General features: G+C 47.1%; 1 protein-coding gene across 7 annotated transcripts in view; it reads right to left on the minus strand.

Annotated features, from left to right (window-relative positions):
- Positions 1 to 27,971, minus strand: part of LOC121552259 (gephyrin) — a 112,896-nt gene that overhangs the window by 65,419 nt on the left and 19,506 nt on the right. For all 7 annotated transcript variants that reach the window (XM_041865026.2, XM_041865023.2, XM_041865025.2 and 4 more), the window contains exon 2: positions 6,641 to 6,719. In XM_041865026.2, the coding sequence (XP_041720960.1) occupies positions 6,641 to 6,719 (79 nt within the window). The remainder of the gene's footprint in view (positions 1 to 6,640; positions 6,720 to 27,971) is intronic.

Here is a 27,971-nt window from a genome sequence, read left to right on the forward strand (position 1 = left end):
TTCAGGACATCTTAGTAGAGCCTGACTGTGATAGCAGTGATGTAGGGAAGCTCTCAAGTGTCAACAATTCCTTTCAACATGTCAGCAGTGAGAAGGGTGTGTGTTTGTGTGTCTGAGGGGACTCTCCTTGCATCACACACACAACCCCCACCACCAGCCAGTGATGAGTGCTCTGAGTGCTCCGTAAGGGGTTACACTCCCAGTGCTACACTCACTGTAACAATCACACACTGAAACACTAGCTAAGAGACACACAAAGACATACACTTAGACACACAGACACACACTTAGACTAACCCAGACATAGATACACTCAAGAACAACCCAACCCAGCTATATTTAGGACCCCACACTATCATGCATATCTAATCTGTACTGTGTTGCCTGGGCTTTTCCTTTCACTTTGTCCTTTCAAGCACAGTTCCAGCAACTATGGTGGATGCGTAACCAGGACAGCTCAGTCCAGCTCACCTTGGCTTAGTTCAGCTCGTCTCTGGGTCAAATGTTAACAAGGCCGAAAGCGGTCTCCCCTTAATCTCTTATTCTCTGAACTATCCAATGCCCCTCCAACATGTAATATGCCTCAACCTGGGATACCATGTCCTTTTGACAAGTCCATGTACAGCAGATCATTTGCACTATAACATTGCTTAACACATTGCAGGCTAGCAGGCACTAGTTAAGGCTAGCACAGGCTAGCAAATGCTAACACTGGCTAAAACAGGCTAGCACAAGCTAGTACAGAAACATTCACAGCCTAGCATAAGATAGCTTGCTAACGTAGAGCACAACCAGCCCAGTGGACCTGTCTTGTCTGTCTCCTTCCAGTGACTGCTGCTTTGTGGGTGAAATTAGCACACTGTCACCCATCTGATTTATACTGACGCTATTTCTAGCCGTGACAATTTGTAAAATTGACAAAGGATGTTACAACCCAAGTCGCTCGAGGGCGGCAACACGGTGTTGGCTGGAGCCCCAGGAGGATATTCATTCAACCTTCAACACACACAGACGTGCATGCACACATGTGAACACACAAATAAGCAGGAGGGGAGAACTGTACACATTGAGCACACACACCAACCCATCTGTCCTTGAGAATGGGTGTCATTTTATCTCTCTCTCTCTCTCCCTCTCTCCCTCTCTCCCTCTCTCCCTCTCTCCCTCCCAGGCTGACACACCTCTTCATGCTCCTTCAATAGGAGGGAAAACATTATGTGTTGGGGTACTGATTGGACACTGTGCAGACTGGTACCAAGGAGAATGTGTTTAAAGAGTTTAAAGTAGGCTTGTGCGGTATCCAGATTGTCATACTTTCATACTGTCCTTGTGCCATATCGGGATATCTGGTAATACCGGCACTGAACACAAGGGGCACTGTTTTCAAACCCCACTTATACGCTGTAATTTTTTATTTATTTTTATTTATTTAACCTTTATTTAACCAGGTAAGCCAGTTGAGAACAAGTTCTCATTTACAACTGCGACCTGGCCAAGATAAAGCAAAGCAGTGCGATAAAAACAACAACACAGAGATACATATGGGGTAAAACAAAACAAAGTCAAAAATACAACAGAAATCCGAAGATTAGCAATGCTAACAAGTACATGTAAAATCCCATAGAGAATGCTCATTGCAAACATTTTGTACAGTTTCTGACCTAAACTATACAACTAACTAAAAAATGCTACTCACTGTTTGCTGCACGCACAAAACAAATATTAGCCCGCAAGGCTCTTGATCCAGGAGGGGATTCTCTGCTGTTACCAAGTGAATGCTTGATTTTGGAAGAAGCTAACCACTTAGCTAGATAGCTAACTACTTAGCTAGATAGCTAACTAGCTACTAAATCAGCAAACCAAATGCACAACTGCAGAGCATTTAGCACAATTTAGACAGTTAACTTAATAGTTATAAGATATCTAGCTGGTAAACATTTAGTTGTGAATTCCATACTTTAACTAGATCACCTGGCGCATGATGCACAACAGTGAGTCACAAGGCCCCGGTCTCTCGTGATTGTGTGGTTGTAAACAAACACCACGCGACTTGTGATTTGGGACTGGCGTAAGCTTCGTAATGAAAAATAATGTAACTGGTGAAATTATAAACGCAATGTTCTTTTTCTCCTAACGTATTGCGCAAGTTGACTGCAGGTATTTACTTAAAAAGTAGCTACAAATATTCACATTTATTAAAAAACTTAAAAGAAATAGTTTCAACAGTCTTGACGGTATTGGAAAACCATCCCGTGGCTCTTTCCAAATACCACGTTATAGGGTATATATTGTATATAGCCCAAGCCTAGTTTAAAGAAGTGGTCACTAACCGGTCGATCAAGATCTTCAAGGCAATCCTAGTCAATCCCGAAACATTTCTGTAGAAAAGCCAACGATAAAGCCTTGCGCTTCTATTTTTATTTTATTTGTCTTGCGCCATTGGTGGTAGGTGCAGTTGATTCAGCTGCCCTGTGAGCCGGGTAGGTGAAGTGTTCCCATTTTGAACCATTTCATCTGAAGGGACAAACTCCGCCTACCTGGGGGATCTGGAGAGCTAAAATCAAATGTGCATACTGCACTGGCCAATTGGATCACTCAAATCACTGTGCCTGCAGCTTCCACTAACCCACAGGAACATTTGATATGAGCCTAACCAGAGAGAGACTATCATAGATTACAACAAAGAGCTGCTGTTTTTATGTTCATGATTAAGTTTTTATTTAGCACTGTCAACTCTGTTTTTATTCAACACTTTTACTAAACATAAAACACGCTTCTCCCTACTTGAACTCGCGCTACAACCAGCACTGCATCTGCAGTAATGGATGAGTAGCCAAGTATATCGATAGTACCTTTTTTCTATTATTAGCAGCTCGTCGTGTCTATTTTAATATCGAGGAATATTTGACTTTCTCTGGTCACAGGAACAAGATGAATTTGCACTAATAATGCATTGCGACTTGAGTTTCGTCATCAGGTGGAAGACGGTGTCCCCTCCCTCTGGTCAGTCTGCTAAAAGGTAAATGTAGAGGAACAATATTGGCAGGCCAAGCATAGCCAATATGCTGTGATAATGTATTAGGCCTACTGTGCAAACCTCATTGTTATAGAACAGTTTTTTAGCGGTTAAGAGCGTTGGGCCAGTAACCAAAAGGTCGCTAGTTCGAATCCCGAGCCGACTAGGTGAGAAATCTGCCGATGTGCACTTAACCCTAATTGCTCGTGTAAGTCACTCTGAATAATAGCGTCTGCTAAATGAGTAAAATATATAGTTAATATTGCATAGGCTTACAAGTCATGCCTAAAAAAAAATCTGAGCGGTAGATTTCAGCTTGCATTTTGACTCTGAAAGTGACTCAGAAAAGGTTGGTGACCACTAGTGTTTAAAGAATCTGTGTTCTATTGACAAAGTGTCTGGGCTGTTTCTGGTGGGCTGTGTGTGGCTCTGCCCTGTGTGTGGAGTGTGCGTTTGTGTATGTGTCTGCGTAAATGGATGTCTGTGTGTGTGTTTGTGTGCGTGTGTGTGTGTGTATGTGTGCGTATGTGTGTGTGCGTCTGCGTGCATCTGCATGAATGGATGTCTGTGTGTGTGTGTCTGTCCCAGACACTGTGTGCTGTGGCTCATTGTGGCCAGAATTTGTCTCCAACTGGTCATCCTGATTGAGGTAAGGACACGTGATGTGGCAATGTGGCATAGCATGGCACAGCTCTGCATGGCACAGCATGTAGTGGGGAGTAGAGGGTCAGACACAGGCTCAATCCCTCCCCGTCCGTTTTTTTGCCGACTCCGTGAGCCACCTGGAGTACTCTTTTGACAACTTTGATAAGGGGAAGAAAAATAATTCTGGGGTTGGTCCTTTTCAGACAGACAACTCTCCCAACAAATCACGAGGCAAACATGCCAGAATGTCGCAATTTGAAACCAAAGTTTGCAGGTAAAACCTTTGCAGTGGTTTTAGTGAAGCTAGTTGATGCAAACTAGACACTTGCGAAATGCACTAATTAAAAATAACCTCTTTGATCTCCATCTGGCTACTATTTTGTATTTTATAAGAGCATTGGGCCAGTAACCGAAAGGTCGCTGGTTCGAATCCCTGAGCTGACTAGGTGAAAAATCTGCCCTTGAACAAGACACTTAACCCTAATTGCTCCTGTAAGTCGCTCTGGATAAGAGCGTCTGCTAAATAAGACATTGACGCAGTTCCTCTATGTCAAAAGAGTCCGTAATTGAAACCAGACTGTAGTCACTGTTACCTTGGGTTGGGTTTTCGAGACTAATCCTGGAGTAGGAGTGGTTTACTGATAAAATGTTGAGCTAGGCGTAGTGCCTTTTCAGCCCTCTAGTTCATCCTCCAACCAAAGCAAATCAAGTTGCAGACTTCCTAGTGAGTGGTACTCAAATTACCCATGAACCTCTGTGATCCAGGGCTGGATAGATTCTGCAGGAAAGATGGCTGCCAAAAATGGTAGGATGGAAGGAAACGTAAGTAATTATAACTTCATAAAAATGACTCATGTACAAATAATGTAACGGAAAATGCATAGTTAAGAGGAATATGTTAGTTAATGCAGAGACAAATGATTGTGCATATCTTTTTGTCATAAAGTTATGTTACGAAAATCACTATTTAGCAAGTTGTCTGACTAGCTAACATTACCTAGCTAATATACTTAGCTAGCTAGCTATATGGGCTTTTGACATTTGTATTCATTGCAATTTGTGTTGTTTAATGTTTTTGGGGATCATGAGCAAACCAGCAAACCAGGCTGTCTTGTGAAACCCAGTGGCGGTAAATAATCTATCTAAAGCATTTACTGCAAATGTAATGTATAATTTTGTACACTTGCCTTGCTGTTCATGAAAAAATATTTCAAAGTCAATCACTTGTCATTGTTCTTTATTGTAGTAATGTTAGTAATTGAAGATATATGCCAATGCAGCTGAAGTAACGTACCTCTTTTCTTGCTTATTGTATAGTGGAAGATAAAAACACCTGTCCTGTATGTCTATGGATGGGTAGCTATAACTGATCTGTGTATGGTCCCTAAAACATTTAGTATAAATATTAGTTCCGAACAGTGGTTTTAATTGTTCTACAATGCTTCCACTGGTTAATCATTATTCCCCAAGAAATTGCAGAAAACGACTGAAGGAAATGCGACTGTTACATGTCAAATTGCTATTATGGAATGAAAGTCCTGTTTCAGTTCCAACTCCACATTGAACCACAGCCAGAGGATGGGTAGTCTACATTAAGAGAAAAGTGTTGTTTTTCTGTTCTCATTTGTTGCTCATATAGTAAGTACATATTTGTTGCATGAGAAATATAATGAAAGCTATTACTACTGCCAGTACAGGCATTGTGAAAAAGCCCAAGGCTCGTAGTCAATGAATTATGTGTTATCCATTGGCAGCTTCTGATGTGTGCGAGTGATGTAGTGATGTCCCATTCCCCAGGGGTATGTATCTCTCCCTACCACTAGTTGCCTGTCGAGTGCCACTCCCCCCCCCTGAGGGACACTGGAAACGAGGGGGAGGGACAACTGCCAGTATTGGGACAGAGCAGTCTAAATCAGCTACTGGGATCATATTACACCAGCCATGGACACACACACTCTGGCTAACCAGCCTGGTCCTTAACACTGACACAGAAACGCATGCACACGCACATGCAAGCATGCATCCAGGAACACACACACACACCCCCCCCCCCACCCTCCTCTCCACACACACGCTACTGAGTGGTTGACAGTCTAGTTTGATAGTGGCGTCAGTGCTAGCTCCATCAGTGTATCCCAAGACAGCGTGACGTATGAGACATGACACAGGCTTCCACACATAGGCCTCCATATTACACACTAAAGGACATGACAGACAGACAGGCGGTAGACTGGGCTGGGGGCTACAGCACAGGCCCTATGACATGAATACACTAACACAACGTGCTACTATAACATATAAGAGCAGACCAGGGTTTCCATGGGGCAACACCAGGGTCCATAGTCAAGTGTTTTAGAGAAGGAGTGCTGATCTGGAATCAGCTCCCCCTATCCATTTAATCTTATTCATTATGATCTAAAAGGAAAAACTGTTCCTAGATCAGATGGACATTTCTGTGTGTGTATCATTGTTAAGGACCAGGCTGAGCAGCCAGTGAAAGAGTGTGTGTATAGGGCGGCAGGTAGCTTAGTGGTTAAGAGCGTTGTGCCAGTAACCGAAAGGTCGCTGGTTCTAATCCCCGAGCCGACTAGGTGAAAAATCTGTCAATGTGCCCTTGAGCAAGGCACTAAACCCTAATTGCTCATGTAAGTCTCTCTGGATAAGAGCGTCTGCAAAATGTAAGTGTGTGTGTGTGTGTGTGTGTGTGTGTGTGTGTGTGTGTGTGTGTGTGTGTGTGTGTGTGTGTGTGTGTGTGTGTGTGTGTGTGTGTGTGTGTGTGTGTGTGTGTGTGTGTGTCCTAGCCACTGTGCTTCTACATCTGCATTGCTTGCTGTTTGGGGTTTTAGGCTGAGTTTCTGTGTAGCACTTTGTGACATCTGCTGATGTAAAAAGGGCTTTTGATTGTGTGTGTGTGTGTGTGTAGTATGGTCCCCTTGTCTGATGTAGAATGTGCTGGAGGTTGAGAGTTGGAAGACTTACAGGGAGGGGTCGTGCACAAGATCTTTGAGGTTGATTCCACTACGGTCCTCTGCCAGGTTCCTAAAACAGCTGTCACTCACTGGATGAAGAGAAAGAGAGAGAAAAGAGAGACAAATCATCAGTAAAGTGGGCCAATATGTAGACATTACAAAAGCATCTCCCCAGTCCACACACACACACACGCTAACCCTCTGCAACTGCTGTGCCCCATGACTGTTGAGCAGGTGTGAGCCACATGAGTCATCATTATGGTCAGAGATAGAATGATAGAGAGAGAGAGAGAGGGATAAGATAGAATAGGGGGGAGGTGAGGATAAATGGATTGCTGTGGGGACAGAGGTAAACAGAGAGTGTAGGACAGTGCTCTGGGCTCTGGCAAATACATTGGAGAGTGCTGACATTTGCACAGAGCGAGAGAGAGCTAGAGAGAAGGAGAGGGAACGGGCACGTGGAACACACACTACCCTGAATTAGAGGGACAATGTTGTGTGTGTGTACGTGTGTGTGTGGAAAGGGGGAACTTCCTTTAAGACTGCAGTATTCCTTACACACACGACCTCCCCTCCTCAGTCTTTCTCACCCAGCTACCCCTTGATCTAAAAATAGCTACTCCACTCTCCTACAAGAGGCAGCAACCATTCTGAACCAATCAACATGCTCTGTCAAAGGCATTGGCACCCACCACCCTTTTCTGTATCTATCCGTGTGTGTTTGTGATAGGGGGGACCTCCTGACTAAAGGTAATAAAACACGAGGCAGGTGTGCCCCTCCCTCAAGTGGGATATCTGGGAGAGTGAAAAAAAGGAGATGGAGAGAGAGAAGAGGGGGAGAGAGAGAAGAGGGGGAGAGAGAGGGAGAATGAAATGCAGTGTACGCAAGAAAGAGAGAGTAAGGATGAGAGAGTGTAAGGGAGAAGGAGAGTGAGATGAGCGATGGAGAGCGAGAGACAGAGACAGAGAGCGATAGAGAGTGCGAGAGAGAAGGGAGGGAGGGAGATCTGGCTGCAGTTGAAACAGGCTTCAAAGGAATATTAATGTGATCCTGTGCAGGATCTGGAAGGGAAGGAGGGAAGATGAGGTGGAGGAGGGAAGGAATGCAGATGGTCGCCATGACGCTGTGGATTCCGTTCTGCACCTATTCCCATTCCCAGGTAAGCTTGCAGCTCAGGAGTATGGGAGTGGCTGGCCGTTTAGACTCCTCCCCCCGACACCATCCAGATCCTCACCCTGAGCCTACTGCAAGTCTGCTTCACTGCAGCTAAAAAAAATCTGCATCCACGCCCGGACAAGATCCACCTCTAACCTACAGCTCACAACTTTGGTAGGGGCACTGATCTCAAATCAGTTCATGCTTTTAACCTAAACGCGTTAACGCTAGAACAGGGACAGGGAATACGGATCTTAGATCCCTAGTTACAGTAATGCTGGGCATATACTTCACGACTTGGACGTGCTCACATTTCCCAATTTCCTTGTCCCAAATCTTTCACTTTCTCCATCCTCAACCCCCAGGACGTGGGTGCTCACATTACACCATGATTCCCTAGTTGATCCTGCACTGGAAAAAAAATGCAGACAAGCAAACAGCGAGCTGCTTTATTAGTGTGCACATTATTATGTGCAGAAACATCAAATAAGAGACGGAGGCGCAGAATATGGACCCACAAATGGCTGGACAGATGTAAACAATATGGACTTTCTATTCTACTGAGGGAATTTGAGGTTATATATAATTTTTAAAATTAAAAAGGCTGCATTCTCTCCACAGCTCCACCAATATGTCTTCCATCACCTTGGTCCACATGGTGCGTGTTGTTTTTGCTTTCCTCTTCACCATCAATGGGCAAATTCGATTATGCTGAGCGGTGAGGGAGGAGCACCCTTCTCAAATCAAACAGTAATCTGTGGCGCTCGATCGTGTTGTCAACAAGGTAGCATGGTGCATCGTCCAGAAACATACAACATACAATCTCTTTTCCATCAAATATGTTAGATTTTTCAAACAATTTTTTTAACGTAGAAAAAACGTTTTTATCAAAAGCCTTCACTTTTGCATGTGAAAACACAGAATCCTACTCATTACTCCACATGCTTAATTACATCACTTTTGTTTTGAACCAATTTCGCCATGGTCTTTGAACGGGGCACCTGGCTCAAGCCCGGGAGGCAGCCCGGTTCCAAAACGAATGCAATCAACTTTCACCCAGTGGAAAAAATACCTACCCGGGCGACTGGACCAGATTAATCCAATCCCCTCATTGTTTTGGTTTCACATGCTGAGTGCTCATTGGCTATTGCCAGTAGTCCTTACCCAATCACGTCGTAGCACTGCTCATACTAATTGCAGTTGCACAACCAAAAAAGATCGGGACATCCGACAGGGGTCTGGAGAATGGAACAGCCATCATCGGTGTGTCCTTGACCCGCTCAAACTACGCGAGTTCTGACGTACTGATCCTAGCCCAAGTTCATAAGATTTCACTCCGATCATGAACATTTGTCGGGGATGGCAAAAACATGGCGAATTCGTGGCAAAATCGTGTAGTGTATGCCCGGCATAAGGGCCACTTGGAGAAAGTCATAGCAGTTTTAGACTACCTCTAGCAGGGGCTGCAATGATCCTGTCCATCCCCAGCAGGCAATATTCCCCATGACCCACAGACAGTCCATATCCCAACAAGTCAACGTCTTACACCCATCCACCATCCTCATCCACAATGTAACAGCGCTCACTATTGCCCCTAGTGGCTGGTTTCCACGGCATCTCCCGACGTCCTCAGACATGGATGGACGTGGAATACTGACTTGTATCACGGGTGACCTGGCTGGTCTAGACTCGAGTTTCGGTCAATTCCATTTCATTCCTGTCAGTTGAATTGTACATGGAGTTTCTCCATAGATAAGCATGGCGAGCTGGTCTGTATCTGCCTTTATGTGTCTATCTGCTCATATCACTGTGTCTGTCTGCATCTGTCTATGTCCCTGTGTATGTGTATGTATCATCTTGTATGTGTGAGTGTCTTTGTATGTATGTGTCTATGAGCCTGTGTGTGTGTGTGTGTCTGTGTCTGTGTGAGTGTGTGTGTCTGTGTGAGTGTGCGTAAGTGTGTATATGTGTGTGTTTGTGTGTGTGTCTGCTAGACTAGCTAGAGTGCCTGTATCTCCCCAGGCTAGCAGTAGGAGTGGGAGGAGAGCAGGAGGCCGGTGCTTTCGAAACATTATGCAGGGCGGAGCGGCTCCACTGAGAACATTGAAGTCAGCATCCACATGGGATCCAGGTGTACACTCACTCTGTAAAGGGTTAATACGAGCCCCAACACACATCAGAGAGACTGAGAGATGGACACAGAGTAGGAGAGGTAGAATTGAAAGAGTAAGAGATGGAAACGAGAGGGAATGACAAAAAAAGAACAACTAAGAGGAGACTATAATGAGAAAAGAGAAGAGGGGAAGAGATGAAGGGAGGAATGGTGATCGAGGGGGGAGAAAAAGAGAGAAACTGTATATAGAAGAAGAAAGGGTGAGCAAGGAGAGGAGAGGAGAGAAAAGAAAACCATAATAAATAATAAGAGAAGACACCAGGAGAGAGAAGACACCAGGAGAGACTAGAGAAGACACCAGGAGAGACTAGAAAAGACACCAGGAGAGACTAGAAAAGACACCAGGAGAGACTAGAAAAGACACCAGGAGAGAGCAGACACCAGGAGAGACTAGAGAAGAGACCAGGAGAGACTAGAGAAGAGACCAGGAGAGACTAGAGAAGACACCAGGAGAGAGAAGAGACCAGGAGAGACTAGAGAAGAGACCGGGAGAGACTAGAGAAGAGACCGGGAGAGACTAGAGAAGAGACCAGGAGAGACTAGAGAAGAGACCAGGAGAGACTAGAGAAGAGACCAGGAGAGACTAGAGAAGAGACCAGGAGAGACTAGAGAAGAGACCAGGAGAGACTAGAGAAGAGACCAGGAGAGACTAGAGAAGACACCTGGAGAGACTAGAGAAGACACCAGGAGAGATTAGAGAAGACACCAGGAGAGAGCAGACACCAGGATAGACTATAGAAGACACCAGGAGAGACTATAGAAGACACCAGGAGAGACTAGAGAAGACACCAGGAGAGACTAGAGAAGACACCAGGAGAGACTAGAGAAGACCCCAGGAGAGACTAGAGAAGACACTAGGAGAGACTAGAGAAGAGAAAAGGAGAGACTAGAGAAGACACCAGGAGAGACTAGAAGACACCAGGAGAGACTAGAGAAGACGCTAGGAGAGACTAGAGAAGACACCAGGAGAGAGAATAAACTAGGAGAGTATATAGAAGAAGAAAGGGTGAGCAAGGAGAGGAGAGGAGAGAAAAGAAAACCATAATAAATAATAAGAGAAGACACCAGGAGAGAGAAGACACCAGGAGAGACTAGAGAAGACACCAGGAGAGACTAGAGAAGACACCAGGAGAGACTAGAAAAGACACCAGGAGAGACTAGAAAAGACACCAGGAGAGACTAGAAAAGACACAAGGAGAGACTAGAAAAGACACCAGGAGAGAGCAGACACCAGGAGAGACTAGAGAAGAGACCAGGAGAGACTAGAGAAGAGACCAGGAGAGACTAGAGAAGAGACCAGGAGAGACTAGAGAAGAGACCAGGAGAGACTAGAGAAGAGACCGGGAGAGACTAGAGAAGAGACCGGGAGAGACTAGAGAAGAGACCAGGAGAGACTAGAGAAGAGACCAGGAGAGACTAGAGAAGAGACCAGGAGAGACTAGAGAAGACACCAGGAGAGACTAGAGAAGAGACCAGGAGAGACTAGAAAAGACACCAGGAGAGAATAGAGAAGACACCTGGAGAGACTAGAGAAGACACCAGGAGAGATTAGAGAAGACACCAGGAGAGAGCAGACACCAGGATAGACTATAGAAGACACCAGGAGAGACTAAAGAAGACACCAGGAGAGACTAGAGAAGACACAAGGAGAGACTAGAGAAGACACCAGGAGAGAGAAGACACCAGGAGAGAGAAGACACCAGGAGAGACTAGAGAAGACACCAGGAGAGACTAGAGAAGACCCCAGGAGAGACTAGAGAAGACACTAGGAGAGACTAGAGAAGAGAAAAGGAGAGACTAGAGAAGACACCAGGAGAGACTAGAAGACACCAGGAGAGACTAGAGAAGACACCAGGAGAGACTAGAGAAGACACCAGGAGAGAGAATAAACTAGGAGAGACTAGAGAAGACACCAGGAGAGACTACAGATGACACCAGGAGAGACTACAGATGACACCAGGAGAGAGTAGACACCAGGAGAGACTAGAGAAGACACCAGGAGAGACTAGAGAAGACGCCAGGAGAGACTAGAGAAGACACCAGGAGAGACTAGAGATGACACCAGGAGAGAGAAGACACCAGGAGAGAGAAGACACCAGGAGTGACTAGAGAAGACAAAAGGAGAGACTAGAGAAGACGCCAGGAGAGACTAGAGAAGTCACAAGGAGAGACTAGAGAAGACACCAGGAGAGACTAGAGAAGACACCAGGAGAGAGAAGACACTAGGAGAGACTAGAGATGACACCAGGAGAGACTAAAGAAGACACCAGGAGAGACTAGAGAAGACACCAGGAGAGACTAGAGAAGACACCAGGAGAGACTAGAGAAGACGCCAGGAGAGACTAGAGAAGACGCCAGGAGAGACTAGAGAAGATGCCAGGAGAGAGAAGACGCCAGGAGAGACTAGAGAAGACGCCAGGAGAGACTAGAGAAGACGCCAGGAGAGACTAGAGAAGACGCCAGGAGAGACTAGAGAAGACACCAGGAGAGACTAGGAAGACACCAGGAGAGACTAGGAAGACACCAGGAGAGACTAGAGAAGACACCAGGAGAGACTAGAGAAGACACCAGGAGAGAGAAGACACCAGGAGAGAGAAAACACCAGGAGAGACTAGAGAAGACACCAGGAGAGACTAGAGAAGACACCAGGAGAGACTAGAGAAGACACCAGGAGAGACTACAGAAGACACCAGGAGAGACTAGAGAAGACACCAGGGGAGACTAGAGAAGACACCAGGAGAGAGAAGACACCAGGAGAGACTAGATAAGACACCAGGAGAGACTAGAGAAGACACCAGGAGAGACTAGAGAAAACACTAGGAGAGAGAAGACGCTAGGAGAGACTAGAGAAGACACCAGGAGAGAGAAGACACCAGGAGAAACTATAGAAGACACCAGGAGAGACTAGAGAAGACACCAGGAGAGACTAGAGAAGACACCAGGAGAGACTACAGATGACACCAGGAGAGAGAAGACACCAGGAGTGACTAGAGAAGACGCCAGGAGAGACTAGAGAAGTCACAAGGAGAGACTAGAGAAGACACCAGGAGAGACTAGAGAAGACACCAGGAGAGAGAAGACACTAGGAGAGACTAGAGATGACACCAGGATAGACTAGAGATGACACCAGGAGAGACTAAAGAAGACACCAGGAGAGAGAAGACACCAGGAGAGACTAGAGAAGACACCAGGAGAGACTAGAGAAGACGCCAGGAGAGACTAGAGAAGACGCCAGGAGAGACTAGAGAAGACACCAGGAGAGAGAAGACGCCAGGAGAGACTAGAGAAGACGCCAGGAGAGACTAGGAAGACACCAGGAGAGACTAGAGAAGACACAAGGAGAGACTAGGAAGACACCAGGAGAGACTAGGAAGACACCAGGAGAGACTAGAGAAGACACCAGGAGAGACTAGAGAAGACACCAGGAGAGAGAAGACACCAGGAGAGAGAAAACACCAGGAGAGACTAGAGAAGACACCAGGAGAGACTAGAGAAGACACCAGGAGAGACTAGAGAAGAGACCAGGAGAGAGCAGACACCAGGAGAGACTAGAGAAGACACGAGGGGAGACTAAAGAAGAAACCAGGAGAGAGAAGACACAAGGAGAGACTAGAGAAGACACCAGGAGAGACTAGAGAAGACACCAGGAGAGACTAAAGAAAACACTAGGAGAGAGAAGACGCTAGGAGAGACTAGAGAAGACACCAGGAGAGAGAAGACACCAGGAGAAACTATAGAAGACACCAGGAGAGACTAGAGAAGACACCAGGAGAGACTAGAGAAGACACCAGGAGAGACTACAGAAGACACCAGGAGAGACTAGAGAAGACACCAGGAGAGACTAGAGAAGACACTAGGAGAGATTAGAGAAGACACCAGGAGAGAGAAGACACCAGGAGAGACTAGAAAAGACACCAGGAGAGACTAGAGAAGACGTTAGAAGAGACTAGAGAAGAGACCAGGAGAGACTAGAGAAGACACCAGGAGAGAGAAGACACCAGGAGAGACTAGAGAAGACACCAGGAGAGACTAGAGAAGACACCAGGAGAGAGAAGACACCAGGAGAGAGAAGACACCAGGAGAGAGAAGGCGCCAGGAGAGACTAGAGAAGACGCCAGGAGAGACTAGAGAAGACGCCAGGAGAGACTAGTGAAGACGCCAGGAGAGACTAGAGAAGACGCCAGGAGAGACTAGAAAAGACACCAGGAGAGACTAGAGAAGACACCAGGAGAGAGAAGATGCCAGGATAGACTAGAGAAGACACCAGGACAGACTAGAGATGAGACCAGGAGAGAGATGACACCAGGAGAGACTAGAGAAGACACCAGAAGAGACTAGAGATGACACCAGGAGAGAGATGACACCAGGAGAGACTAGAGAAGACACCAGGAGAGACTAGAGATGACACCAGGAGAGACTAGAGAAGACACCAGGAGAGAGAAGACACCAGGAGAGACTAGAGAAGACACTAGGAGAGAGAAGACACCAGGAGAGACTAGAGAAAACACCAGGAGAGACTAGAGAAGACACCAGGAGAGACTAGAGAAGAAACCAGGAGAGAGAAGACGCCAGGAGAGACTAGAGAAGACGCCAGGAGAGACTAGAGAAGACGCCAGGAGAGACTAGAGAAGACACCAGGAGAGACTAGAAAAGACACCAGGAGAGACTAGAAAAGACACCAGGAGAGAGCAGACACCAGGAGATACTAGAGAAGACACCAGGAGAGACTAGAGAAGACACCAGGAGAGACTAGAGAAGAGACCAGGAGAGACTAGAGAAGAGACCAGGAGAGACTAGAGAAGAGACCAGGAGAGACTAGAGAAGAGACCAGGAGAGACTAGAGAAGAGACCAGGAGAGACTAGAGAAGAGACCAGGAGAGACTAGAGAAGAGACCAGGAGAGACTAGAAAAGACACCAGGAGAGACTAGAGAAGACACCAGGAGAGAGAAGATGCCAGGATAGACTAGAGAAGACACCAGGACAGACTAGAGATGAGACCAGGAGAGAGATGACACCAGGAGAGACTAGAGAAGACACCAGAAGAGACTAGAGATGACACCAGGAGAGAGATGACACCAGGAGAGACTAGAGAAGACACCAGGAGAGACTAGAGATGACACCAGGAGAGACTAGAGAAGACACCAGGAGAGAGAAGACACCAGGAGAGACTAGAGAAGACACTAGGAGAGAGAAGACACCAGGAGAGACTAGAGAAAACACCAGGAGAGACTAGAGAAGACACCAGGAGAGACTAGAGAAGAAACCAGGAGAGAGAAGACGCCAGGAGAGACTAGAGAAGACGCCAGGAGAGACAGAGAAGACGCACAGGAGAGACTAGAGAAGACACCAGGAGAGACTAGAAAAGACACCAGGAGAGACTAGAAAAGACACCAGGAGAGAGCAGACACCAGGAGATACTAGAGAAGACACCAGGAGAGACTAGAGAAGACACCAGGAGAGACTAGAGAAGAGACCAGGAGAGACTAGAGAAGAGACCAGGAGAGACTAGAGAAGAGACCAGGAGAGACTAGAGAAGAGACCAGGAGAGACTAGAGAAGAGACCAGGAGAGACTAGAGAAGAGACCAGGAGAGACTAGAGAAGAGACCAGGAGAGACTAGAGAAGAGACCAGGAGAGACTAGAGAAGACAATAGGAGAGAGAAGACACCAGGAGAGACTAGAGAAGACACCAGGAGAGACTAGAGAAGACACCAGGAGAGAGAAGACACCAGGAGAGAGAAGACACCAGGAGAGAGAAGGCGCCAGGAGAGACTAGAGAAGACGCCAGGAGAGACTAGAGAAGACGCCAGGAGAGACTAGTGAAAACGCCAGGAGAGACTAGAGAAGACGCCAGGAGAGACTAGAAAAGACACCAGGAGAGACTAGAGAAGACACCAGGAGAGAGAATATGCCAGGATAGACTAGAGAAGACACCAGGACAGACTAGAGATGACACCAGGAGAGAGATGACACCAGGAGAGACTAGAGAAGACACCAGAAGAGACTAGAGATGACACCAGGAGAGAGATGACACCAGGAGAGACTAGAGAAGACACCAGGAGAGACTAGAGATGACACCAGGAGAGACTAGAGAAGACACCAGGAGAGAGAAGACACCAGGAGAGACTAGAGAAGACACTAGGAGAGAGAAGACACCAGGATAGACTAGAGAAAACACCAGGAGAGACTAGAGAAGACACCAGGAGAGACTAGAGAAGAAACCAGGAGAGAGAAGACGCCAGGAGAGACTAGAGAAGACGCCAGGAGAGACTAGAGAAGACGCCAGGAGAGACTAGAGAAGACACCAGGAGAGACTAGAAAAGACACCAGGAGAGAGCAGACACCAGGAGATACTAGAGAAGACACCAGGAGAGACTAGAGAAGACACCAGGAGAGACTAGAGAAGAGACCAGGAGAGACTAGAGAAGAGACCAGGAGAGACTAGAGAAGAGACCAGGAGAGACTAGAGAAGAGACCAGGAGAGACTAGAGAAGAGACCAGGAGAGACTAGAGAAGAGACCAGGAGAGACTAGAGAAGAGACCAGGAGAGACTAGAGAAGAGACCAGGAGATACTAAGAAGAGACCAGGAGAGATTAGAGAAGACACCAGAAGAGACTAGAGAAGACACCAGGAGAGACTAGAGAAGACACCTGGAGAGACTAGAGAAGACACCAGGAGAGATTTGAGAAGACACCAGGAGAGAGCAGACACCAGGATAGACTATAGAAGACACCAGGAGAGACTATAGAAGACACCAGGAGAGACTAGAGAAGACACCAGGAGACTAGAGAAGACACCAGGAGAGAGAAGACACCAGGAGAGACAAGACACCAGGAGAGACTAGAGAAGACACCAGGAGAGACTAGAGAAGACCCCAGGAGAGACTAGAGAAGACACTAGGAGAGAGAAGAGAAAAGGAGAGACTAGAGAAGATACCAGGAGAGACTAGAAGACACCAGGAGAGACTAGAGAAGACGCTAGGGAGAGACTAGAGAAGACACCAGGAGAGACTAGAGAAGAGACCAGGAGAGTGCAGACACCAGGAGAGACTAGAGAAGATACCAGGAGAGACTAGAGAAGACACCAGGAGAGAGAAGACACCAGGAGAGACTAGAGAAGACACCAGGAGAGACTAGAGAAAACACTAGGAGAGAGAAGACGCTAGGAGAGACTAGAGAAGACACCAGGAGAGAGAAGACACCAGGAGAAACTATAGAAGACACCAGGAGAGACTAGAGAAGACACCAGGAGAGACTAGAGAAGACACCAGGAGAGACTACAGATGACACCAGGAAAGAGTAGACACCAGGAAAGGGAAGACACCAGAAGAGACTAGAGATGACACCAGGAGAGACTAGAGAAGACACCAGGAGAGACTAGAGAAGACATCAGGAGAGATTAGAGAAGACACCAGGAGAGAGAAGACACGAGGAGAGACTAGAAAAGACGTTAGGAGAGAAGAGACCAGGAGAGACTAGAGAAGACACCAGGAGAGACTAGAGAAGACACCAGGAGAGAGAAGACACCAGGAGAGAGAAGACACCAGGAGAGAGAAGACACCAGGAGAGAGAGAAGGCGCCAGGAGATACTAAGAAGAGACCAGGAGAGATTAGAGAAGACACCAGAAGAGACTAGAGAAGACACCAGGAGAGACTAGAGAAGACACCTGGAGAGACTAGAGAAGACACCAGGAGAGATTTGAGAAGACACCAGGAGAGAGCAGACACCAGGATAGACTATAGAAGACACCAGGAGAGACTATAGAAGACACCAGGAGAGACTAGAGAAGACACCAGGAGACTAGAGAAGACACCAGGAGAGAGAAGACACCAGGAGAGACAAGACACCAGGAGAGACTAGAGAAGACACCAGGAGAGACTAGAGAAGACCCCAGGAGAGACTAGAGAAGACACTAGGAGAGAGAAGAGAAAAGGAGAGACTAGAGAAGATACCAGGAGAGACTAGAAGACACCAGGAGAGACTAGAGAAGACGCTAGGAGAGACTAGAGAAGACACCAGGAGAGACTAGAGAAGAGACCAGGAGAGTGCAGACACCAGGAGAGACTAGAGAAGACACCAGGAGAGACTAGAGAAGACACCAGGAGAGAGAAGACACCAGGAGAGACTAGAGAAGACACCAGGAGAGACTAGAGAAAACACTAGGAGAGAGAAGACGCTAGGAGAGACTAGAGAAGACACCAGGAGAGAGAAGACACCAGGAGAAACTATAGAAGACACCAGGAGAGACTAGAGAAGACACCAGGAGAGACTAGAGAAGACACCAGGAGAGACTACAGATGACACCAGGAAAGAGTAGACACCAGGAAAGGGAAGACACCAGAAGAGACTAGAGATGACACCAGGAGAGACTAGAGAAGACACCAGGAGAGACTAGAGAAGACATCAGGAGAGATTAGAGAAGACACCAGGAGAGAGAAGACACGAGGAGAGACTAGAAAAGACGTTAGGAGAGAAGAGACCAGGAGAGACTAGAGAAGACACCAGGAGAGACTAGAGAAGACACCAGGAGAGAGAAGACACCAGGAGAGAGAAGACACCAGGAGAGAGAAGACACCAGGAGAGAGAGAAGGCGCCAGGATAGACTAGAGAAGGCGCCAGGAGAGACTAGAGAAGACGCTAGGAGAGACTAGAGAAGAGACCAGGAGAGTGCAGACACCAGGAGAGACTAGTGAAGACACCAGGAGAGACTAGAGAAGACACCAGGAGAGACTAGAGAAGACACCAGGAGAGACTAGAGAAGACACCAGGAGAGACTAGAGAAAACACTAGGAGAGAGAAGACGCTAGGAGAGACTAGAGAAGACACCAGGAGAGAGAAGACACCAGGAGAAACTATAGAAGACACCAGGAGAGACTAGAGAAGACACCAGGAGAGACTAGAGAAGACACCAGGAGAGACTAGAGAAGACACCAGGAGAGAGAAGACACCAGGAGAGAAGACACCAGGAGAGAGAAAGGCGCCAGGAGAGACTAGAGAAGACACCAGGAGAGACTAGAGAAGACACCAGGAGAGACTAGAGAAGACGCCAGGAGAGACTAGAGAAGACGCCAGGAGAGACTAGAAAAGACACCAGGAGAGACTAGAGAAGACACCAGGAGAGAGAAGATACCAGGATAGACTAGAGAAGACACCAGGACAGACTAGAGAGACACCAGGAGAGAGATGACACCAGGATAGACTAGAAAGACACCAGAAGAGACTAGAGATAGACACTCAGGAGAGAGATGACAACAGGAGAGACTAGAGAAGACACCAGGAGAGACTAGAGATGACACCAGGAGAGACTAGAGAAGACACCAGAGAGAGAAGACACCAGGAGAGACTAGAGAAGACACCAGGAGAGAGAAGACACCAGGAGAGACTAGAGAAAACACCAGGAGAGACTAGAGAAGACACCAGGAGAGACTAGAGAAGAAACCAGGAGAGAGAAGACGCCAGGTGAGACTAGAGAAGACGCCAGGAGAGACTAGAGAAGACACCAGGAGAGACTAGAAAAGACACCAGGAGAGAGCAGACACCAGGAGATACTAGAGAAGACACCAGGAGAGACTAGAGAAGACACCAGGAGAGACTAGAGAAGAGACCAGGAGAGACTAGAGAAGAGACCAGGAGAGACTAGAGAAGAGACCAGGAGAGACTAGAGAAGAGACCAGGAGAGACTAGAGAAGAGACCAGGAGAGACTAGAGAAGAGACCAGGAGAGACTAGAGAAGAGACCAGGAGAGACTAGAGAAGAGACCAGGAGAGACTAGAGAAGAGACCAGGAGAGACTAGAGAAGAGACCAGGAGATACTAAGAAGAGACCAGGAGAGATTAGAGAAGACACCAGAAGAGACTAGAGAAGACACCAGGAGAGACTAGAGAAGACACCTGGAGAGACTAGAGAAGACACCTGGAGAGACTAGAGAAGACACCAGGAGAGATTTGAGAAGACACCAGGAGAGAGCAGACACCAGGATAGACTATAGAAGACACCAGGAGAGACTATAGAAGACACCAGGAGAGACTAGAGAAGACACCAGGAGACTAGAGAAGACACCAGGAGAGAGAAGAGAAAAGGAGAGACTAGAGAAGATACCAGGAGAGACTAGAAGACACCAGGAGAGACTAGAGAAGACGCTAGGAGAGACTAGAGAAGACACCAGGAGAGACTAGAGAAGACACCAGGAGAGACTAGAGAAGACCCCAGGAGAGACTAGAGAAGACACTAGGAGAGAGAAGAGAAAAGGAGAGACTAGAGAAGATACCAGGAGAGACTAGAAGACACCAGGAGAGACTAGAGAAGACGCTAGGAGAGACTAGAGAAGACACCAGGAGAGACTAGAGAAGACACCAGGAGAGACTAGAGAAGACACCAGGAGAGAGAAGACACCAGGAGAGACTAGAGAAGACACCAGGAGAGACTAGAGAAAACACTAGGAGAGAGAAGACGCTAGGAGAGACTAGAGAAGACACCAGGAGAGAGAAGACACCAGGAGAAACTATAGAAGACACCAGGAGAGACTAGAGAAGACACCAGGAGAGACCAGAGAAGACACCAGGAGAGACTAGAGAAGACACCAGGAGAGACTACAGATGACACCAGGAAAGAGTAGACACCAGGAAAGGGAAGACACCAGAAGAGACTAGAGATGACACCAGGAGAGACTAGAGAAGACACCAGGAGAGACTAGAGAAGACATCAGGAGAGATTAGAGAAGACACCAGGAGAGAGAAGACACGAGGAGAGACTAGAAAAGACGTTAGGAGAGACTAGAAAAGACGTTAGAGAGAAAGAGACCAGGAGAGACTAGAGAAGACACCAGGAGAGACTAGAGAAGACACCAGGAGAGAGAAGACACCAGGAGAGAGAAGACACCAGGAGAGAGAAGACACCAGGAGAGAGAGAAGACGCCAGGAGAGACTAGAGAAGGCGCCAGGATAGACTAGAGAAGACGCTAGGAGAGACTAGAGAAGAGACCAGGAGAGTGCAGACACCAGGAGAGACTAGTGAAGACACCAGGAGAGACTAGAGAAGACACCAGGAGAGACTAGAGAAGACACCAGGAGAGACTAGAGAAGACACCAGGAGAGACTAGAGAAAACACTAGGAGAGAGAAGACGCTAGGAGAGACTAGAGAAGACACCAGGAGAGAGAAGACACCAGGAGAAACTATAGAAGACACCAGGAGAGACTAGAGAAGACACCAGGAGAGACTACAGAAGACACCAGGAGAGATTAGAGAAGACCTCAGGAGAGACTAGAGAAGACACCAGGAGAGACTAGAGAAGACACCAGGACAGACTAGAGTTGACACCAGGAGAGACTAGAGATGACACCAGGAGAGACTAGAGAAGACACCAGGAGAGATTTGAGAAGACACCAGGAGAGAGCAGACACCAGGATAGACTATAGAAGACACCAGGAGAGACTATAGAAGACACCAGGAGAGACTAGAGAAGAGACCAGGAGAGACTAGAGAAGAGACCAGGAGAGACAAGAGAAGAGACCAGGAGATACTAAGAAGAGACCAGGAGAGATTAGAGAAGACACCAGAAGAGACTAGAGAAGACACCAGGAGAGACTAGAGAAGACACCTGGAGAGACTAGAGAAGACACCTGGAGAGACTAGAGAAGACACCAGGAGAGATTTGAGAAGACACCAGGAGAGAGCAGACACCAGGATAGACTATAGAAGACACCAGGAGAGACTATAGAAGACACCAGGAGAGACTAGAGAAGACACCAGGAGACTAGAGAAGACACCAGGAGAGAGAAGAGAAAAGGAGAGACTAGAGAAGACACCAGGAGAGACTAGAGAAGACCCCAGGAGAGACTAGAGAAGACACTAGGAGAGAGAAGAGAAAAGGAGAGACTAGAGAAGATACCAGGAGAGACTAGAAGACACCAGGAGAGACTAGAGAAGACGCTAGGAGAGACTAGAGAAGACACCAGGAGAGACTAGAGAAGACACCAGGAGAGACTAGAGAAGACACCAGGAGAGAGAAGACACCAGGAGAGACTAGAGAAGACACCAGGAGAGACTAGAGAAAACACTAGGAGAGAGAAGACGCTAGGAGAGACTAGAGAAGACACCAGGAGAGAGAAGACACCAGGAGAAACTATAGAAGACACCAGGAGAGACTAGAGAAGACACCAGGAGAGACTAGAGAAGACACCAGGAGAGACTAGAGAAGACACCAGGAGAGACTACAGATGACACCAGGAAAGAGTAGACACCAGGAAAGGGAAGACACCAGAAGAGACTAGAGATGACACCAGGAGAGACTAGAGAAGACACCAGGAGAGACTAGAGAAGACATCAGGAGAGATTAGAGAAGACACCAGGAGAGAGAAGACACGAGGAGAGACTAGAAAAGACGTTAGGAGAGACTAGAAAAGACGTTAGGAGAGAAGAGACCAGGAGAGACTAGAGAAGACACCAGGAGAGACTAGAGAAGACACCAGGAGAGAGAAGACACCAGGAGAGAGAAGACACCAGGAGAGAGAAGACACCAGGAGAGAGAGAAGACGCCAGGAGAGACTAGAGAAGGCGCCAGGATAGACTAGAGAAGACGCTAGGAGAGACTAGAGAAGAGACCAGGAGAGTGCAGACACCAGGAGAGACTAGTGAAGACACCAGGAGAGACTAGAGAAGACACCAGGAGAGACTAGAGAAGACACCAGGAGAGACTAGAGAAAACACTAGGAGAGAGAAGACGCTAGGAGAGACTAGAGAAGACACCAGGAGAGAGAAGACACCAGGAGAAACTATAGAAGACACCAGGAGAGACTAGAGAAGACACCAGGAGAGACTACAGAAGACACCAGGAGAGATTAGAGAAGACCTCAGGAGAGACTAGAGAAGACACCAGGAGAGACTAGAGAAGACACCAGGACAGACTAGAGTTGACACCAGGAGAGACTAGAGATGACACCAGGAGAGACTAGAGAAGACACCAGGAGAGACTAGAGAAGACACCAGGAGAGAGAAGACACCAGGAGAGACTAGAGAAGACACCAGGAGAGACTAGAGAACACTCTAGGAGAGACTAGAAAGACACTAGGAGAGACTAGAGAAGAGACCAGGAGAGACTAGAGAAGAGACCAGGAGAGACTAGAGAAGACCCCAGGAGAAACTAGAGAAGACACCAGGAGAGACTAGAGAAGACACCAGGAGAGACTAGAGAAGACACCAGGAGAGACTAGAGAAGACGCTAGGAGAGACTAGAGAAGACATCAGGAGAGAGAAGACACCAGGAGAGACTAGAAAAGACACCAGTAGAGATTAGAAAAGACACCAGGAGAGACTAGAGAAGACACCAGGAGAGACTAGAGAAGACGCTAGGAGAGACTAGAGAAGACATCAGGAGAGAGAAGACACCAGGAGAGACTAGAAAAGACACCAGGAGAGATTAGAAAAGACACCAGGAGAGACTAGAGAAGACACCAGGAGAGACTAGAGAAGACACCAGGAGAGACTAGAGAAGACACCAGGAGAGACTAGAGAAGACAGCGACCCAAGGCTATACAGTGGGGGAAAAAAGTATTTAGTCAGCCACCAATTGTGCAAGTTCTCCCACTTAAAAAGATGAGAGAGGCCTGTAATTTTCATCATAGGTACACGTCAACTATGACAGACAAATTGAGGAAAAAAATCCAGAAAATCACATTGTAGGATTTTTTTATGAATTTATTTGCAAATTATGGTGGAAAATAAGTATTTTGTCACCTACAAACAAGCAAGATTTCTGGCTCTCACAGACCTGTAACTTCTTCTTTAAGAGGCTCCTCTGTCCTCCACTCGTTACCTGTATTAATGGCACCTGTTTGAACTTGTTATCAGTATAAAAGACACCTGTCCACAACCTCAAACAGTCACACTCCAAACTCCACTATGGCCAAGACCAAAGAGCTGTCAAAGGACACCAGAAACACAATTGTAGACCTGCACCAGGCTGGGAAGACTGAATCTGCAATAGGTAAGCAGCTTGGTTTGAAGAAATCAACTGTGGGAGCAATTATTAGGAAATGGAAGACATACAAGACCACTGATAATCTCCCTCGATCTGGGGCTCCACGCAAGATCTCACCCCGTGGGGTCAAAATGATCACAAGAACGGTGAGCAAAAATCCCAGAACCACACGGGGGACCTAGTGAATGACCTGCAGAGAGCTGGGACCAAAGTAACAAAGCCTACCATCAGTAACACACTACGCCGCCAGGGACTCAAATCCTGCAGTGCAAGACGTGTCCCCCTGCTTAAGCCAGTACATGTCCAGGCCCGTCTGAAGTTTGCTAGAGTGCATTTGGATGATCCAGAAGAGGATTGGGAGAATGTCATATGGTCAGATGAAACCAAAATATAACTTTTGGTAAAAACTCAACTTGTCGTGGTTTGGAGGACAAAGAATGCTGAGTTGCATCCAAAGAACACCATACCTACTGTGAAGCATGGGGGGTGGAAACATCATGCTTTGGGGCTGTTTTTCTGCAAAGGGACCAGGACGACTGATCCGTGTAAAGGAAAGAATGAATGGGGCCATGTATCGTGGAGATTTTGAGTGAAAACCTCCTTCCATCAGCAAGGGCATTGAAGATGAAACGTGGCTGGGTCTTTTAGCATGACAATGATCCCAAACACACCGCCCGGGCAACGAAGGAGTGGCTTCGTAAGAAGCATTTCAAGGTCCTGGAGTGGCCTAGCCAGTCTCCAGATCTCAACCCCATAGAAAATCTTTGGAGGGAGTTGAAAGTCCGTGTTGCCCAGCGACAGCACCAAAACATCACTGCTCTAGAGGAGATCTGCATGGAGGAATGGGCCAAAATACCAGCAACAGTGTGTGAAAACCTTGTGAAGACTTACAGAAAACGTTTGACCTGTGTCATTGCCAACAAAGGGTATATAACAAAGTACTTTTGTTATTGACCAAATACTTATTTTCCACCATCATTTGCAAATAAATTCATTAAAAATCCTACAATGTGATTTTCTGGATTTTCTTTTCTCATTTTGTCTGTCATAGTTGATGTGTACCTATGATGAAAATTACAGGCCTCTCTCATCTTTTTAAGTGGGAGAACTTGCACAATTGGTGGCTGACTAAATACTTTTTTTCCCCACTGTATGTGTGATAGGTGGCTGGTGTGTCTTGTGTTGCTGGTGTGGCTGGTGTGTGTGTGGTGTATGGGCCCAGTTAACAGGAAGGATTCATGGCGTGCTAGGATGTCCCAGCCAGTCAATCATTTCCAGGGCATAAAGCAGTCAGCTCTCATTATCTCCCAGGGATCCCACACTAAGTATAGAGCGTCTGCTAAATGACTAAAATGTAAATGTAAATGTAATGGGGCTTCCCCTATAACACCAAGAAACTTTCATACACACACGTGCGAGAACACACACACACACAGGCAAGAACACATACGCACGCTCACATGCGCAAGAACAGAAACACATGCGAGAACACCCTGGCTCATACGCACACACACACTCTCTCTTAGAAAAAAACGGGTTGTAAAAGGGTTCTTCGGCTGTCCCCATAGGATCACCCTTTTTGGTTCCAGGTATAACCCTTTTGAGTTCCATGTTGAACCCTCTGTTGAAAGGGTTCTAACTGGAACCAAAAGGGTTCTACCTTGAACCAAAAAGGATTCTTCAAAGGGTTCTATTTTTTTTTTAAGAGTGCACACACACACACACACACACACACACGCACTGCTCTAAATCACAACTTCAGCCACCACCCCCGGCCCAGACCTTGCTCACTGTAGCTACTGCTGATATGTGCTCCACTCTGAATAGGTCAGTCATTACTATTCTATTTTACTTGGCTGTTTTTGCTGTTCTTGATACCTTTTTGCATAGTTACTTACATGTTTCTCAATGGGTGTCACAACGGGTAACAGTAAATTGAGTCCGTTTTTATTTTTCTCAAATTTAAGATGTAGTTGGATAAATGGATTACAGCTTTTTCATCCAGACTAATTACTCATGTTCAAGTGTGAAATGCCTATGGAATCTACATCAACATCAACATACTGTATGTGCAAACATATTGGTAAAATAATACAAATAGACATATCAAACATATTTCCCTCCTATGATAAAATAATACCACAGCTAAAACCTACTGTTGGCATCTCCATTGTCTTCTGTGTTCATCTGTTTCAGTGCCAATACCCTTCCAGTGGTGGAACACACCAACATGATGGTACCAACCACTGGATTCAAATGACATCTGCAGGTGGGAGGGATGGATGGACAATCAGCCTCCTCAGAAATGACATCACCTCCCTTCCTCCCTCCGTCCGTCTTATTGGCCCTCCCTCCGTCTTATTGGCTTGTTCCATGTCAAATGGAACCACTGGAGCCGGGGGCCTGGGATTAAATGGGTTTAATGATGAATCGAGGTGTGGATCCGCCCCCACTTTGTCGAGGGGTGGGAATTACATTTTACTAGGGGCATTAAATGTTTCACAACTCCCTCCTAGGGTAGAACAGGGAGGCAACTCCCTCCTAGGGTAGAACAGGGAGGCAACTCCCTCCTAGGGTAGAACAGGGAGGCAACTCCCTCCTAGGGTAGAACAGGGAGGCAACTCCCTCCTAGGGTAGAACAGGGAGGCAACTCCCTCCTAGGGTAGAACAGGGAGGCAACTCCCTCCTAGGGTAGAACAGGGAGGCAACTCCCTCCTAGGGTAGAACAGGGAGGCAACTCCCTCCTAGGGTAGAACAGGGAGGCAGTGGTGCAACAAATATCAGCAGCAGCGTCTTATAATTCTGTGGCGGGGTAAATTTCCAAATTAATAACGGCTTCACGGTGCTGGGTAAAATATAGTAACAGCAATAATGGCAGATAACGTAATCTAATATAAGCCTAGCGTATCTTAGCAACCTTGTTAATTTTGAGTGGAGCAGTGGGGTAAGCAGCGGGAGAACAGCATCCATCATGAAAGACACACCCAGCAGTTACGTACACACACGCACACACACGCACGCACACACTGAAATGCGAATGCACGCACAGACACACCCACACGCAATCACTTACTGACACTCACAGATCATACTAAGACAAACATCACACACGTACACACACTCACACCCAATCTCAATTACTGTTATGCAAGCGGATGCACACACACACACACACACACACACACACACACACACACACACACACACACACACACACAGATCCCAGGGCTTACTATAAGCAGCTGGGAGAATAGAGGGGGTGTAGAGTGGAACAATAGGATCCTAATCGGCAGGGCTGCATTTCAAAGCCTCTCCTGTCTCTACACTCTCCACAACACTGTTTCCAGATAAGATTGGAAAACGCTATTTATATCCAACTACAAGGGGAGCCAACCAATGGCTTGATTCTGGTTTATTTGAAGTACTATCTAAATTTGGGTGGGGTGTTACGTAAGGGAGAGGAGTCAGTGCGACACTATGCTATACCTGCTACTGCGGAGGGGTGACAACTGGAGGAGGGAACAACCCAAACAGTAGCAAAACTGGTAGCCACGCTAGCACTGCAGCTAATAGGTATTTGAACACGTTTAGTTAGTGTGTTGCACACGATGCTGGACCTAGGATTCTTCACTCACTCACTCACTCACACACACACACACACACACGCACACACTGCTCAATCAAACCCCACACTATCGTTCTCTTTCCTTCTCTCAGCAGATGTGCAGAGAGAGACTGCTGCTCCTCCAGCCCAGCTGAGGCCCAGGCAGGGCCAAGCCAAGCTCTCCTCATCCCAAGAGAGACAGCTCCATGCTGGGCTGGGCTGTGAAGAAGAGAGGGGGTGATCGGTGGAGGGAGAGATGATGGGTTTAAGAGTGCAATTCACACTGGAGGAGAGAGAGAAGAGAGGGGGAGGAGACGGGAGGAGAGCGGGACTGAGGGGAGAGGAGAGAATAGAGGGAGGAGGAAAGACAGAGGAAATATAAAGGAGCGAGAGGGGGGAGAAGGGAGAGACAGAAGAGAGAGGTCTGAAGA

The sequence above is a fragment of the Coregonus clupeaformis genome, chromosome 36, assembly GCF_020615455.1.
Source record: "Coregonus clupeaformis isolate EN_2021a chromosome 36, ASM2061545v1, whole genome shotgun sequence".
Lineage (NCBI taxonomy): Eukaryota > Metazoa > Chordata > Actinopteri > Salmoniformes > Salmonidae > Coregonus > Coregonus clupeaformis.